Below are 16483 nucleotides of genomic sequence, written 5' to 3'. Positions count from 1 at the left end.
CAGGTTTAAGTTTCTCTCACGCTCGTAGAACTTTGTGTTATTCATAAATTATACTTTTATCACTATGTTAAAGACACAAGAATCATCTTTGTCAACATTAGTTCTGTCTCCACTCATGTCTCCTCATAGCACTTAAATGGAAGACGTTTGAATCGTGCTAATGTTAGCATATAATCAGTTTTCTTATCAGAAATCTAAAAACATTTCAAACACTTTATCAAGACATTAGACAAACTTTACCATCTGACTTTAGCAGCTTAGCTCATAAAGATTTATTCTCCATCAAACATCAGAGACGAAGAGAAAATCTAAAAACATTTCATCTTAGAATTAATTGGTTTTTAGTTTCTCTGTATTTCTCACTGAGACTGAGATTTAAACTTCCTCTACTTTTACTACTACAAGTTAGAATAATATCACTAACAACAGACGCTGCTTCATTTGTACTTTTACAGAAAAATACACGAGAAGAAGAAAAGTTTGAATCCAGAAGAAAAACAGAGAAAGAGATGTGACTCTGGGTGGGAGGGGCTAACCAGGGAGGAGGAGCCACCTCTCTCTCCCTCTCTCTCGCTCGCTCGCTCGCTCACACGCACAGACACGCACTCAGCTGCTGCTGCTCCGCAACTCTTCACCGCAACTTCCCCGCATAAAAACACGTAAGTAACGAACCGGTGCGTTAAAAGTGTGAAAGTGTCGTGAAACGGAAACTGCTGCGTGACTCCTGAACACGAGGTGTGTGTGTGTGTGTGTGTGTGTGTGTGTGTGTGTGTGTGTGTGTGTGTGTGTGTGTGTGTGTGTGTGTGTGTGTGTGTGATTGACAGCATCATGTAAGCTTCAACAGGAAGTGAAGGTGATCAGGAGAAAATAGGTAAACGTGTGTGAAAGTGAATCTTAGCTGAAGCAGTTCGTACAGATGCAGAGCGGCAGGACCACAAATCACATGTTCAGAACCATCAGGAGTCGATATCCATCATGGAGAGGTCGAGAGAGTCCTGAACATCTGAACAAGTCTGAGAGGAAACCAGTTTCTATCAACATGTGTAGAACATGTTACTGTCATGAGATCCATGTGTTATCATGACGCTCATGTTCCCTCTGACTCACACGTTAGAACTCTAAACTTTAGAGTGCAAACTTTAGAGTGTAAACTTTAGACTCTAAAGTTTACACTCTAAACTTCAGACTCTAAAGTTTAGACTCTAAAGTTTAGAGTGTAAACTTTAGTGTCTAAACTTTAGAGTGTAAACTTTAGAGTCTTAAGTTTAGACACTAAAGTTTAGAGTTCTAACTTTAGAGTTCTAACTTTAGAGTCTAAAGTTTAGAGTGCAAAGTTGAGAGTCTAAAGTTAGAACTCTAGAACTCGTTCTGATTCCAGCTGAGGATCAGATGCTTCACTTGTGAGCTGAGGTGGTTTCCTGTTTGTGCCGCGTGTCGTTCTGTGTTGCAGATGGAAATGTGGGTCAGAGTTTTTTTTAATTCCTGGTGGTATTAACGCTCAGTCGATATTACAGCCCCCCCCCCCCCCCCCCCCCCCCGTTCTTCCATGGTTTCCTCAACATGTGAGGCCGTAAATCAGGCGCCAGCTCCGTGACCTGAATCCACGCTGCAGGAGCAGGCGTGCTGAGGGTCGGTCAGATCCGTGAGTCTGGACCGGTTTGTCTGCATTCTGTGAGTCTGAGTCTGGAAGAGAGTGAGAGAGTCTCAGTGTTGATGCAGAGTCCAGAACCTGTTTACCCTGTCGGGGGGGAATGCCCGGAAGGTAATTATGGGTTTAATGAGGTTTGAGCCGCTCGTGTTTCTGCTGCTCAACTAACTGAACAAGTTTCTGTCACAACCCTGAACTTTTCCTGAGCTGAGACAAAACTCAAAGAGAAACTGAAACACAGACGTTTGACCTGTCAATGAAATGATGAGAGTGTTCTGTCATGACGGACATGATGTTTATAGAAACAAGCTCACACACACACACACACACACACACACACACACACACACACACACACACACACACACACACACACCACAGTGTCCCATTACCCTCAGTGAACACGACTCCTGTTTGTAAGACGCTGCGTTTACTTTAGAGGAAAACAGTTTAATCCAAGAAGCAGCAGGAAGTCGTTGGAGAGGATCGTTCCCGATGCTTTATGGGATGTGTGGTTCTTTTCCTCTTACAATAATTAAACAGTCTTGTAGCTTTGCCTCGTTTAGTTTTCCAATGTTTCTTTGCTCTGAACCTGAACCTCTAACGTTGTGTCAGTGCTGTTTTTATCTTTTCTAGTCTTTCAGTGAAACAACTCTCCAGTTCAGTTTCCTGACATTCACTCGTTCACACTCACTCACGTTGATGCTTTTTCAGACGAAGCTTTATGCGTCACGTCCTGGCTCCGCCCCTCGCCTCAAAGTTCCCCGCATGTTCCTGATGTTGTGAACGAGTCGACAATCTGCTGCTTCACGCACACTGACTACACAACATGTCAGGACAAACTACACAACATGACTACACAACATGTCAGGACAAACTACACAACATGTCAGGACAAACACAAACTACACAACATGTCAGCACAGGACATGTGAACAACATGTAGGTTCCGTGTGTTTGTGTTCACATGTTGTGTCGGCTCCTGAAGCTCAGCGTCGTTTGACCCCGAGGCGTCAGGTGTCTCCCACAGCGAGTCGCCTTTCAAACGTCCGCCTCGCGTTCGGTTGTGAGAGGAAACGTAAAGCTGCAGCTGCTCGCCCTGTGTTTCCATCTTCTGTTGCTGAAGAGAAACTAGAGTGTGGAAGCTTTGTGTTGTTGTCGGCTGAGTGGGACCCGGTGAGGAGAGTGGAGATATCAGTGTTCACAGATAAACAGTGAGAAGACTGTGACGTGTCCTCCAGCAGAACTGAACCAGTGGAGGGTCCTCTGCTGTGTCCACACGTCTCCTGGGTTCTTACTTTATTCAGGAGTGAAGGAGGAGACAGAGGAAACCAGGTCCAGGTCCAGGTTCAGGTCCAGGTTCAGGTTCAGGTCCAGGTTCAGGTTCAGGTCCAGGTTCAGGTTCAGGTTCAGGTCCAGGTTCAGGTCCAGGTTCAGGTTCAGGTCCAGGTTCAGGTCCAGGTTCAGGTCCAGGTTCAGGTTCAGGTCCAGGTTCAGGTTCAGGTCCAGGTCCAGGTTCAGGTTCAGGTCCAGGTTCAGGTTCAGGTTCAGGTTCAGGTCCAGGTCCAGGTCCAGGTTCAGGTTCAGGTCCAGGTTCAGGTCCAGGTTCAAGCTAAGATAAGTTAAGTTGTAACTATGTCTGTGGTCCAGGAAATGAATGTTAGTCAATGTAAAGTCCTCTAAAGTCCTGGAGACACATTCATTGGGCTGTTTGAGGGTTTGAATAGTTAATGAGTTGTGATGGTTCAGGTAAGGGTCGGGGGGGGGGCAATCAGTGTCCTCACAACTATAGAGAGACGTGTGTCTGTGTGTGTGTGTGTGTGTGTGTCTGTCTGTCTGTCTGTCTCTTTGTGTGTGTGTGTGTGTGTGTGTGTGTGTGTGTGTGTGTGTGTGTGTGTGTGTGTGTGTGTGTGTGTGTGTGTGTGTGTGTGTGTGTGTGTGTGTGTGTGTGTGAGTGACCAGGCCGACCCACTTTACCGTCTGATGTGAGAACTGGGTCAGAGGTTCTGACGACAGCGGCTCTGTGACGTTCTGCTCGTGTCCTGAGTCAAACTGTGAAACGTGGTGTCTCCTCTGATCGAGGACGTTTCCTGTGTCGCTGCAGAGACGAAGGAAGAAGAAGGAAGAAGAAATCTCTGTGCAGATCATTTGAAGAACGTGTTTCTGTTTCTGTTCTTCCTGTGGTTGCTCAGTTTCTCTCAGATGTGCTCCATGTTTCACAGAAGCTCATGAATTCATTGAAACCTGATGTGGATTCTTTCTCCTCTGGGTCTGAGGCTCTGTGTCTGAACACGCGTGTGGCCGGCTCCAGACGAACACGTCTGTAGTTCCACTCTCTTGGTTGTGGCAGGTTTGACATGTTCATTGAAATGCTGGTCGGTCGGCCTGGTGCAGGAATGTGTTCACACAGAACCAGTGGAACTGAGAGTCAAACAGACGTGGTCAGGTTCTCCGTCTGTTTATTCTTTGGAACGTTAAAAATAAAAACTGAAGCTGCCCCTCCCCCTCCCCCCCCCCCCCCCCCCCCCCCCCCCCGTACTGGAACAGTAACCATCATGCTAATGTCATGCTAATGTGGGTCGGACACACGGCTCCAGCTCACGCTACACAGCTTCACTGCCACGAGGAAACATATCGAGCCAGGAGGGCAGGGAGAGAGGAGGAGAGAGAGGGAGGAGAGAGAGAGACAAGAGGAGAGAGAGGGAGGAGAGAGAGAGAGGGAGGAGAGGAGAGAGAGAGAGGGAGGAGAGATAGAGACAAGAGGAGAGAGAGGGAGGGAGGAGAGGAGAGAGACAAAAGGAGAGAGAGAGAGGGAGGAGAGATAGAGAGGAGAGACAAGAGGAGAGAGAGGGGGGAGAGAGACAAGAGGAGAGAGAGGGAGGAGAGAGAGGAGAGACAAGAGGAGAGAGTGGAGAGAGAGAGACAAGAGGAGAGAGAGAGGAGAGAGAGAGAGGGAGGAGAGAGAGAGGGGAGAGAGGGAGGAGAGAGAGAGGAGAGGAGGAGACAAGAGGAGGAGAGAGAGAGAGAGGAGAGGAGGAGACAGAGAGGTGCTAAATTAACACAGATGCTCTGTTTGATTTTCTGAAGCCAAACAGGAGAAAAGTCTTTGGATCAAATTTCTCTGAACAAATTGAAAGTTTGAAAAAGTTTCAACTCAATTATTTGTTTAGCATCAAATCATAAAGTTCATGATCTCATGACTCAGAGAAGATCAAGAGCAGAGAGGAAGAGAGGAGGAGGAGAAGAGAGGAAGAGAGGAAGAGGAGAAGAGAGGAAGAGAGGAAGAGATGAGGAGGAGAAGAGAGGAAGAGAGGAAGAGATGAGGAGGAGAAGAGAGGAGGAGATGAGGAGGAGAAGAAGAGAGGAGGAGATGAGGAGCAGAAGATCAAGAGCAGAGAGGAAGAGATGAGGAGGAGAAGAGAGGAAGAGAGGAAGAGGAGAAGAGAGGAAGAGAGGAAGAGATGAGGAGGAGAAGATGAGGAGGAGAAGATCAAGAGCAGAGAGGAAGAGAGGAGGAGATGAGGAGAGAGGAGGAGATGAGGAGGAGAAGAGAGGAAGAGATGAGGAGGAGGAGAGAGGAAGAGATGAGGAGGAGAAGAGAGGAAGAGAGGAAGAGATGAGGAGGAGAAGAGAGGAAGAGAGGAAGAGATGAGGAGGAGAAGAGAGGAGGAGATGAGGAGGAGAAGAAGAGAGGAGGAGATGAGGAGCAGAAGATCAAGAGCAGAGAGGAAGAGATGAGGAGGAGAAGAGAGGAAGAGAGGAAGAGGAGAAGAGAGGAAGAGAGGAAGAGATGAGGAGGAGAAGATGAGGAGGAGAAGATCAAGAGCAGAGAGGAGGAGAGGAGGAGATGAGGAGAGAGGAGGAGATGAGGAGGAGAAGAGAGGAAGAGATGAGGAGGAGGAGAGAGGAAGAGATGAGGAGGAGAAGAGAGGAAGAGAGGAAGAGGAGAAGAGATGAGAGGAAGAGATGAGGAGATGAGGAGGAGAAGAGAGGAAGAGATGAGGAGATGAAGAAAGGAGGAGATGAGGAGGAGAAGAGATGAGGAGATGAAGAGATGGGGAGGAGATGAGGAGGAGAAGAGATGAGGAGATGAGGAGGAGAAGAGATGAGGAGATGAAGAGAGGAGGAGATGAGGAGGAGAAGAGATGAGGAGATGAAGAGATGGGGAGGAGATGAGGAGGAGAAGAGATGAGATGAGGAGATGAGGAGGAGAAGAGATGAGGAGATGAGGAGGAGAAGAGAGGAAGAGATGAAGAGAGGAGGAGATGAAGAGAGGAGGAGAGGAGGAGATGAAGAGAGGAGGAGGAGAAGAGATGAGGAGGAGATGAGGAGACCCTCAGAGGCAGCAGAGCTGCTCTGTGATGAGCACATGTTCTCGGAGCCCCTCCCCCTCAGGACTGTGGGTGTAATCCTGCAGATTTGCGTCTCGGACTCGAACACATCATCCAGACCAGATTAGCAGCAGAGCTCCTGGTTCTCGTCACATCTGTCATCCCAGCAGATCTGGGTTCACACACTACAACCACTGTGGTGCTCCTGTTCATCCGTGTGTGCGCTGACCGTCCTGTTTCGTGTGTTGCAGATAAGGCATCATGGGAAAAGGCTGCGTGAAGGCGACCAAGTACTTCCTGTTCCTCTTCAACCTCATCTTCTTCGTGAGTATTTTACTTTCACCAGATTTGTGTTAAAGGAGAAATTCACTTTAAACGTTTGAGCTGTTAAAGACCTCGTCTCTGATGATGTCATGTTTACGTTTGGTTCCTCACTCCACACGCCAAGACTTCCTCATGACATCACTGATCATATGACATCACTGATCACATGACATCATAGGATTTTTTGTTGATCTTGACCTTTGAACTTTGAACCATCAGGTCACAAAGTTCGTTACTGGAGATAAACTCAAGTGATATTCACATGGTGGAAATCTGTACACACACACACACACACACACACACACACACACACACACACACACACACACACACACACACACACACACACACACACAGACTCACACAGACACACACACACAGACTCACACAGACTCACACACACACACACACTCACACACACACACACACACACACACAGACTCACACAGACTCACACAGACACACACAGACACACACACTCACAGACTCACAAACACACACACAGGCGGTGTCATGAATGGAAACAGGAGAACACACTGAATGATTATTTTACGTTGGTGTTGTGTTGGAATGATCTGAAAATGAGTTTCCATCAGAAAGTTGAACGTCAGCTCAACTCTGAACAATTCTGAAAATTAAAAAACATAATTAACAATCAGTTTTTAATGTGAAACGTTCAAACACTTCGGATGTTTCATGATGGAGGTTCTTCTGTCCGTCACCTGATCCTCAGTTAAATATTATGAAGAACTTTCTTTAAACCCTCAACATGTTAACAGCACGTGTTGTTCTCAGCCTCCGTGTTGTTAACATGTGAAGTTCTAACTCTCTGGACCGTCTGAGGAGCACACGGACATTTTGACAGTGAACGTTTGACGTCAGCTGATGGTTCAGTTTCTGACTTTTAATTAAACTGCAGATGAAGAGTTGGTTACCACGGTGATCCTCGTCTCTGTGATCCGAGGTTAAGAACCGACAGATGAACACTGTTGACATGCTACACTAATGAGGTGTGTGTGTGTGTGTGAGTGTGTGTGTGTGTGTGTGTGTGTGTGTGTGTGTGTGTGTGTGTGTGTGTGTGTGTGTGTGTGTGTGTGTGTGTGTGTGTGTGTGTTCGAGGTGATTGTTTTCAGATTAAACTAAATTCAGGATTTTATTTTCACATTGTTCTTCCTTTGTGTTCTCACAGTTTCTGACTGATCACTTTCAAATAAACAATAAAACCTTCGACTATAATTTAGTTGTGTTTTTATAAAACTCAATTGTTGAGTTAACATCAGTCGAATGAAAATGAATCAGCTGAAGTTGTTTCAGTAATTCCTTGGAGCAGAACTCTTCTTTGATCTCTTTGATCATTAGAAACTGAATCGTCACATTGTAAAGAAATAAAAAGTCACATTTGTCTGATGAACCATCTCGTCAGTAACTGGAGCTTGTTTAACGCTGACGTGTGTGTTTCCAGTTGTTCGGGGTCGTCATCATGGGCTTCGGACTGTGGCTGCTTCTGGACAATCAGAGCTTCATCGTCGTCCTCAGTAAGTTCATCACAGTTAACGTCGTTTGTCTTTCAGTGAAACACACGAACGCTCCGACTCCGTCGCTGCGTGTTCCAGTGACGTTATGTCTTTCATTTCTACTTCTTCTTCATTTCACTGGATTTTCTGTCTTTGTGCTGAAGACGAGATTAAAGCTTTCAAAGCTCTTTCCTGGAGTCAGCGTCATGATCACTGAGGCATAAACACAAGAAGCCAAAACAGATTCTGAATCTAAATGTTTCCAGTGGAACCTGTGTGTGTGTGTGTGTGTGTGTGTGTGTGTGTGTGTGTGTGTGTGTGTGTGTGTGTGTGTGTGGATGATGTATCTGTAACTGAGATACAGTTACAGTTAAACTAAATCTGTTCCCTGACGTGTTCCCGGACGTGTCCCTGACATGTTCTGTATGTGAGAACTAACGTCTGAGTCAGGGTCTCATGTTCTGGATCTTTTCCTGGTTTGAGTATTTTGAGGAGTCTGACTGGATCGATCTTCTTCTTCACATTAGAAACAAACTGTTTCCAGAATTCATCTAAGTTTTCAGAAAGACGAGAGAAAGTCAAACTTTTGTTCCTGGAACTTGAAACATCAGAATAAAGTGGTCGACAGGTTGGACGCTCTTCTCCGTCGCTCCTCCTGACTGATGCTTTCCAGCCTCGTCCTGTGGATCACTTCAGGTTCTGAGATATTTTCCGTCACGCTGGATTTGTTCTTGGACCATTGTTGTGTTTTTGAAACCAGACTCTCCTGACGGACTGCACAACATCTGTATCCAGAATGTTTCCAGACTCTTGTTTAACAGCTGGCAAAGGTTTTTCTTTGCCCTCAACGTTTTCTCGTCCTCCAGATCTTCACCTTCACACTTTTCTAAGTAATGAAACAACCTTAGACTCTCAGTAAGAAATGAAAGTATAGAACTAGAGCTGCAATTAACTTTTAAATTATTATTCAAACTTCAACCTTGAATCTTTGATTTCTTCAGGATTAGTTCCTCCACATTTAAAAACATCGTTTTAATCGTTGTTAGTTATTTTACAGTAAAAAGACATTTGATGTCTTTCATGATGGTTCATGGATTTATTTATTTATTTCAATGATTTTTAACGTTTTAGTAAAGATGAAGTCCAGTTTTTAAAATCCTCGTTCTGATGTGGGAACTGTGAGTTCATCATAGTGAGAGAAAGAAGGGATGAAGAAGAGAAAGAGACGAGCAGTGTCAACGAGACAGAAAAGCACAGAGACGCCTGAAGATACAGAAATATAGAGACAGACATTGAGCGAGTGTAATAGAGACTGTGTGTGTGTGCGCGCGCGCGTGTGCGTGCATGTGTTTGTGTTTGTGTGTTTACTCTGAACACTGAGTGTCACTGAGGACATTTGTCCGTCGTCCTCTGCAGGTGTCCTCCCCACAGACACTGGGCTCTTTCTGCTCCGTCCAGCATCAGCATGCATCACATCAGCCCAGTGCGCTCACTGCCTTACTCATCACCACACACACACACACACACACACAGACAGACACACACACACGCACACAGACAGACACACACACAGATGCAGTCATACGGAGCGTTAAAGTACAGTGGACAGTTTAGCTTTGTGTCTGAACATAAATGAGACGTATTGAAGGAGGCGTCGTCAGTTGTGTGGTGATCACATGATCTCAGTGTGTCTGTGGTGAACGGACGATGAAATCAGCCCGATGCTCCGACTCTCTAGAGACCGAGCTGAGTCACAGTCGAACACGGAGTTCACACGTGATGGAAACAAGATGGACGATGGCGTCAGTAGAAAACTTCTCAGTGTGTTTGATGATCTTCAACTGTAACAACGTGATGAGTGAATGAATTAATGATTCATTGTTCAAGCTGGAGACGCTGTGTCCCCGGAGAACTGTGTCTTCATGTAGTTGTGTTGTGTCTTCATGTAGTTGTGTTGTGTCTTCATGTAGTTGTGTTGTGTCTTCATGTAGTTGTGTTGTGTCTTCCTGTAGTTGTGTTGTGTCTTCATGTAGTTGTGTTGTGTAGTTGTGTTGTGTAGTTGTGTTGTGTCTTCATGTAGTTGTGTTGTGTCTTCCTGTAGTTGTGTTGTGTCTTCCTGTCGTTGTGTTGTGTAGTTGTGTTGTGTAGTTGTGTTGTGTCGTTGTGTTGTGTCTTCCTGTAGTTGTGTTGTGTCTTCATGTAGTTGTGTTGTGTAGTTGTGTTGTGTCTTCCTGTCGTTGTGTTGTGTAGTTGTGTTGTGTAGTTGTGTTGTGTTTCCAACATGTTTTACCATAAAGAGACAATCATGAAACCATGATTGTCTTTAATGAGCGTCCTCAGATATGTCCTGTGTTAACACAACCTGTGAGGCTCTGCTGGTCCTGACCTGCACACGTGCACATATGTGTTAATGCACATGGGCACACACACACACACACACACACACACACACACACACGCACACATGCACACATGCAGACATTCCCCCCTCCCCCCCTTAGCCTATTTTCCATCAGAAACTCTTTCCCTCGTTTCTCTTTGTCTCGGCTCGTGGCTCCGTGCCCCAGTTCACCGTCACCCTCGGTGGGGGGTGGGGTGGGGGTGGGGGTGGGGAGCTCACTTCCTGACAGTTTGCTGCTTGTTCACAAACTCGTGTCTGTTTGTGTTTGACTTTGATGAACAAAGGAGAGAATCTGTGAACGTGTCAGGTCTTTAAATTCTACAGTTCTCAACAACGTTCATGATAAAGTGAATCTGGTCCTGATGAATCTGAATCTGAATCTGGTCCTGCTGAATCTGAATCTGGTCCTGATGAATCTGGATCTGAATCTGGTCCTGATGAATCTGGATCTGAATCTGGTCCTGATGAATCTGAATCTGGTCCTGATGAATCTGGTCCTGATGAATCTGAATCTGATCCTGATTAATTGTTTGTCCAACACAGTGTCACCAGTCATCAATAAAAAAATCCATAAGAATCAATTAATGACAGAACAGTTCATTAAGTTTACGTCACCAGCCAAGAGAAAGACGTTATAATAGAGAAATCCATCTGCAGCCTCTTGTGGCTGAAATGAGTATTACAAAAACAAACCGTCATAGCGTTGTTGAAACTCTAATATTCTAATATACTCTATATAAACTCTAATATTCTAATATACTCTATATAAACTCTAATATTCTAATATACTCTATATAAACTCTAATATTCTAATATACTCTGTATAAACTCTAATATTCTAATATACTCTGTATAAACTCTAATATTCTAATATACTCTATATAAACTCTAATATTCTAATATACTCTATATAAACTCTAATATTCTAATATACTCTATATAAACTCTAATATTCTAATATACTCTATATAAACTCTAATATTCATGGCTGATGGGTTTTGAACATTTCTTTGCTTTATTCCATCGGACTCATGAGAAGTTAAACTTTTGCACTGATCAGCAGGTCAGGTGTATTTTCAGAAACGTGTTTTTATATTTGATGCACATGAATATAAATAGTATTTGTATAGATACAGATGTGTATTGTCCTCACACTCACTCTCTGTGTAACAAGACTTTAAAATGTGTCCGGTGGTTTGTTTCTCCACAGATAACTCCACAGCTGTTAAAGTGGCCTGTTACATCCTGATCGGAGTCGGAGCGTTCTCCATGCTCATGGGATTCCTCGGCTGCTTGGGGGCCATTTATGAGATCCGCTGTCTGCTCGGCCTGGTGAGTGACGGCCGCTGTGTGTCCGTGTGGAAAGTTCATTATGACGCCATGACGAGGAACACGGGTTTGATACCAGAGATTTAAATGTTTTCATCAGAGGTCAGAGTGTTCGAACAGTGACCACCTGACAAACAACCATCGTCTGTTCTTATTATTAGTGTTTAATTATTTCAATCTGCGTCAAACCGTCTCAAATAGAACGGATGTTTCCAGGCGAGGTAGAGTGGCAGACTAACACACCGGGGGGGGGGGGGGTGAGGAATGAGGAAATGAGCCAGTTTCATGATGAAGGACCATGTGACTCACTGAGGTGTTTTCACACACACACACACACACGCACACACACACACACAGCTGTACATGTTGTCATGATGTGCAGTTCTAGATGTTTCCTCCTCATCTGTTCCTCCTCCTCCTCCTCAGTACTTCACCTGCCTCCTGCTGATCCTTCTGGCTCAGATCACCGCCGGCGCTCTCATCTACTTCCAGAAGGACGGGGTGAGTGACATCACTTCCTCTTTATTCAGAACATAACACATCACCAGGTGATCTGGAACTTCTGGAATGTGGAGGTTTGCAGCGCTCTTGTTTTCTGATTGGCTGCTGGGTCCACCCGCGATGTGTTGTAACACGCCATCACTGTGTGTGTGTGTGTGTGTGTGTGTGTGTGTGTGTGTGTGTGTGTGTCTGTGTGTGTGTGTCTGTCTGTCTGTCTGTCTGTCTGTCTGTCTGTCTGTCTGTCTGTCTGTCTGTCTGTGTGTCTGTGTGTGTGTGTGTGTGTGTGTGTGTGTGTGTGTGTGTGTGTGTGTGTGACAGAACAGTTTTAATCTATAGCGTTCGGCACTACATCGCCCCCTGCTGTTCAGCCTCAGGCATTTTCTGCATAAACAAGTTTGCCAATTTACTTTTCAAAAAATCTTCTTTTCTAAAACTAGTTTCAAATGTTGTCTTTACATTATGTAGGTAAGTGTGTTTTATAAATTTGAGGTGACATAAAAATGAAAACCTTTCCAGGGTCAACAATCTGTTTTACTGACTCTTTATCATCTCATCAGAAATATACAAGAACAACCAGTCAGATGATGATTCACGATTCTTCTTATGACATTTATGGAAAGATGTTTCTTTTCTGAATAAATGAAACGTTATAGTTTCATAAAATACTTACACGTATGAATGTATTTAACTATTATTTGTTTTAATAGTATTCGATTATTAAAAGATGTAGCTTGTAAATACTTTTTTCAAGTGAGACATGAGGTTGAAATAATAATTAACTAACTAAACCATATTATTATCATTAACATGAAATCAATGATTACCATGAATAATACTGGGATGGTGACAGCCCTGTCAGAAATCGTAGTACTTGTACCTCAGCTTTGGAGTTACACTTCCTTTAACTGAAGGTAATACATCTTCTGATGTGTTTTCCATGTCTGCAGTTTGATTTACTGAAAGAAAACCCAGAGCTGCTGTTGCAGTTGTTCTCAGTGAAGGTTTATGGAGGAAGTGAACTGGAGGCGCTGCAGTTAATCTAATGCACGTTTACAGACATGTGGTTCCTCACTCACTTTAAAGTATTTGGAGCATTTTGTTCAGAACAGCTCCGATAAAAAAGGTTTTGCAGGAAGATGATCGGCTCTGTGCTTGAAGCGTGTTCGCAGAATTAAACCCAGTAAAAACCGAGGATTCTGTTTATTGTATCTGAACGTCAGTTGGACTCTGCTGCAGCGACTCGGTTCAACCACTCGACGTCTGAAAGACACAGAGAATCACTCCTCACGTGTCCTCAGGATTCTTCAGTTCACTTATAAAGAAGAAGAAATGTGAAGCTACTGCAGCCGGTTGGTTTAGCTTTGCACAAAGTCCGAGGGTGCGGACACGGCTAGCTGCCTTTGTCCAAACTCACAAAATATAATTACTACAATTATTAATGAGCGTTTAGAGGCGTCGCTTCCATTCGTGATGCTAAGCAGACTATGCTAAGCTAGCCCAGCTGCCTCCTGCTGAACGTGGTATAAACCAGAAACTATAAATATTATAAACTGTCTCTGACCTTAAAGGAGCCACATGCTACCATTGCTATCGCTACATAGCAACTGTTTGCAAATACAGATGTTAAACTGTAGCAACAAACTTTTTTATGTCACAACAGCTCCGTCCAGATGTGGAAAACTTTTTTATTTTATTTATTATTCTTTGTCATTTTACAAAAGAGTGTTAGCATCATTTGTTGTAACGAGCTAACGCAGCAGCTTTGTGTGCGTTCGTTTACCAGCGCTTACAGTCGAGCTAACAGGTTGCAGTTTCACCTCTCCTCCTCCAGATGGTGCCATATTTACAAGTCAAAGTTGTTCAGAGTTTTCTGTCTTTGTTTATTCAGTTTTAGTTTTAACACTTTCACGTGTTTTCATCCAGTTAAACGAGGAAATGTCCAAGATCGTCTCCAGGGTGCTGGACAACTACCCCGGAACCAACTCCAGCACAGAGCAGGCGTGGGACTTCATCCAGAGGAACGTGAGTCATCCGACCACGAACACGTGATCGTCTTCTGTCACAGACGATAAAACTTAACTTTAAACTTGTTTCTTTATTCTAGAGCAGCGGCCGACTTTATTCTGGTTTGTTTCAAGCTGCTGAGAATTTACTTCAGGAGATTTGTACTGGAAAAAATATTTAAATCCACTTCGGCAAAGTACTTTTACTGCAGAACGAGGCTCCGAACTGATTTTTGTTGAATTGATTCACTTCATGTTCATGTGGTTCAGTTAGTTTTGTGCAAAATGATAGATTTAGATTCGAGCTTTCAGAGAAAAGAAGTAAATTAAAGTTCTGCAGAAATGTTCGGTTTTATTTCTCAAACTTAAAGAAATTGCGTTTGTGTTTTTTTCTACTGAGGCTGAAGCTTACAAAACCAACAAGGCTGTGATGTCTGTGATGTCTGTCGTCCTGTGTGTAGATGGAGTGCTGTGGCTGGAGCTCTCATCTCGACTGGAACGGAAACATGGTGATCGTCAACAGCTCCCAGCTGCTGTTCCCCTGCTCCTGCCAGAACATCTCGCTCGCAGCAGGAAACTTCTCCGACAGCGGATTCTGTGAGGCTCAGACGCCCGACTGGCCCGTATACGACGTGGTAAACAGCGTTTTCTCTTCTTCTCACACGTTCACTCCTCCCTCGCTCTGCTCATCGCTCGTTCTTCTGCTCCTCTGTTCATCAGGGCTGTTCTGCCAGTGTGGAGAGCTGGCTCCTCACCAACATCGGCGTAGTGCTGGGTATCTGCCTGGGGGTGGCGCTCATCGAGGTACGCTGACGTCATTGTTCGTTAACGTGATTTTAACGAGATGTTTTCATGAACCCTGCCCAAACGTGTGTTGAAGCCTGCAGCATCCCCTACTGGCAAGGGGCTGCAGCTGCAAGACAAATACATTTGAAATAAAAACCCTTTTTATTTCATTTTCATCTTTGATTTAATTTCAGAACCTTCAGTGTTTTCTGTGTTTTCAGTCTGATCCATGTAAAATGTGATGGAACCAACATGAGGCCTGAGAGGAGTTTAATGTTAATATTTATTTATTTATATTTAGTTTCCAACTTGTGACATGTTTAAAACTGGTTTCAAATGTTGTTTGAGCTGAAGCAGGTGTTTGTCATGATGTCATCACGTGTTTGTCATGATGTCATCACATGTTTCACGTGTTACCTCTGATGACACATGTGATCTGTTTGTTTGCAGCTGCTGGGGATGATCTTGTCCATGTGCCTGTGCAGGAGCGTTCACAAGGAGGATTACACCAAAGTGCCAAAGTACTGAAGCTGAACTGCAACAAGAACGAGGCAGAAAGAAAAACGAGTTTTCCACCTGAAAACATCAGTGAAACATTTTGTCTAAATGTAAAATAATGTGTTTACTTCCATCTTTTATTTTTTTAATCGTCAGTCCAGTTTCTTTGGAGCACTTTAGAAATCTTTGATGTTTTGAACTTTGGATTAGAGAGCGAAGCTGAGACGTTGGTGACCAGAGGAAACATGTTGGTTGAGTAAAAGTAGGAGGAAGAGTGAAATATGACGTTTCACCACATGCTTAGATTTTTTATTCTGTGTTTCTCGTTCAATTCAGTTTTATTTTCCAGAGAAAACAGAAGAGAAATCACGTTTGTCAAGACACAAAATGTTTTTTAAGGACGTCTGATTTGGACATTTGGAGAATAGTTCTTTTTTAAATACATGATTTGTGAAATGTTTTTAGTATTTTGTACATAATAATTTTAGTCATTTATTATTTAGTGGCTTTGATTCCAAAAAGAAAAAGACACACCGGTGTTTTCATTAGCAGCTGGTTTCTCCCTGAACGTTTTAGGTTTATTCATTTTAATCATCAGGGTTTTGTTCTGGAAATAATAGAAATAATGAGGTACTAAATACTGATACTTGTTTTCTACTAGTATCACTCTCAGTTTACAACCAGCAAAAATAAGATATTTATTTTGACGATACTGTAGCTTTAAGTTTGTGCTTGACCCACCCCAATGTCTTTTTCACCACTTCTGAAGTCTGTGAAAAATATGAAAACATTTACATTTCCACAACAAGTAGTTTAGGAGCGAATTGAATATCCATCCTCGAGAAAACAAAATGAGTTTATATATAAAGTTTCATTTTAGATTTTTAACATTGAGGTGAGACCTGTTTTTATTTTAATGTTTTCTTTGTACAGTTTGAAAAACGTTCCATTAACCTTTAATCTCTGAGATAAAAGGCTTTGTAACTCGGGGTTCGTGGCTCTGTAGCTGGATTAGTACGTGTGTGCTCACTACATTTATTCTGTTCCACTTTCACAATAAACTGATGTCAGAAGTTTGTTGTTTCTGATTTTACATGTATGGAAATACAACTTTAATGTTTACTTCCTGTTGACTGCAGGAAAGTGAC

At 43.6% G+C, this 16483-nt stretch overlaps 1 protein-coding gene across 1 annotated transcript; it reads left to right on the top strand.

Moving 5' to 3' along the window:
• Positions 1-529: 529 nt before the first annotated feature.
• LOC109645433 (CD82 antigen-like) lies at positions 530-16408 on the top strand. Its single transcript, XM_069528008.1, has 9 exons — positions 530-659; positions 6231-6303; positions 7766-7838; positions 11429-11550; positions 11974-12048; positions 13972-14070; positions 14513-14686; positions 14772-14855; positions 15288-16408. The coding sequence occupies exons 2-9, from the start codon at positions 6241-6243 to the stop codon at positions 15363-15365; spliced, it is 768 nt and encodes a 255-aa protein (XP_069384109.1). The 5' UTR covers positions 530-659; positions 6231-6240; the 3' UTR covers positions 15366-16408.
• Positions 16409-16483: the final 75 nt, after the last annotated feature.

The sequence above is a fragment of the Paralichthys olivaceus genome, chromosome 1 (assembly GCF_024713975.1).
Source record: "Paralichthys olivaceus isolate ysfri-2021 chromosome 1, ASM2471397v2, whole genome shotgun sequence".
NCBI lineage: Eukaryota > Metazoa > Chordata > Actinopteri > Pleuronectiformes > Paralichthyidae > Paralichthys > Paralichthys olivaceus.
This window is presented reverse-complemented; position numbering and strand designations above follow the sequence as displayed.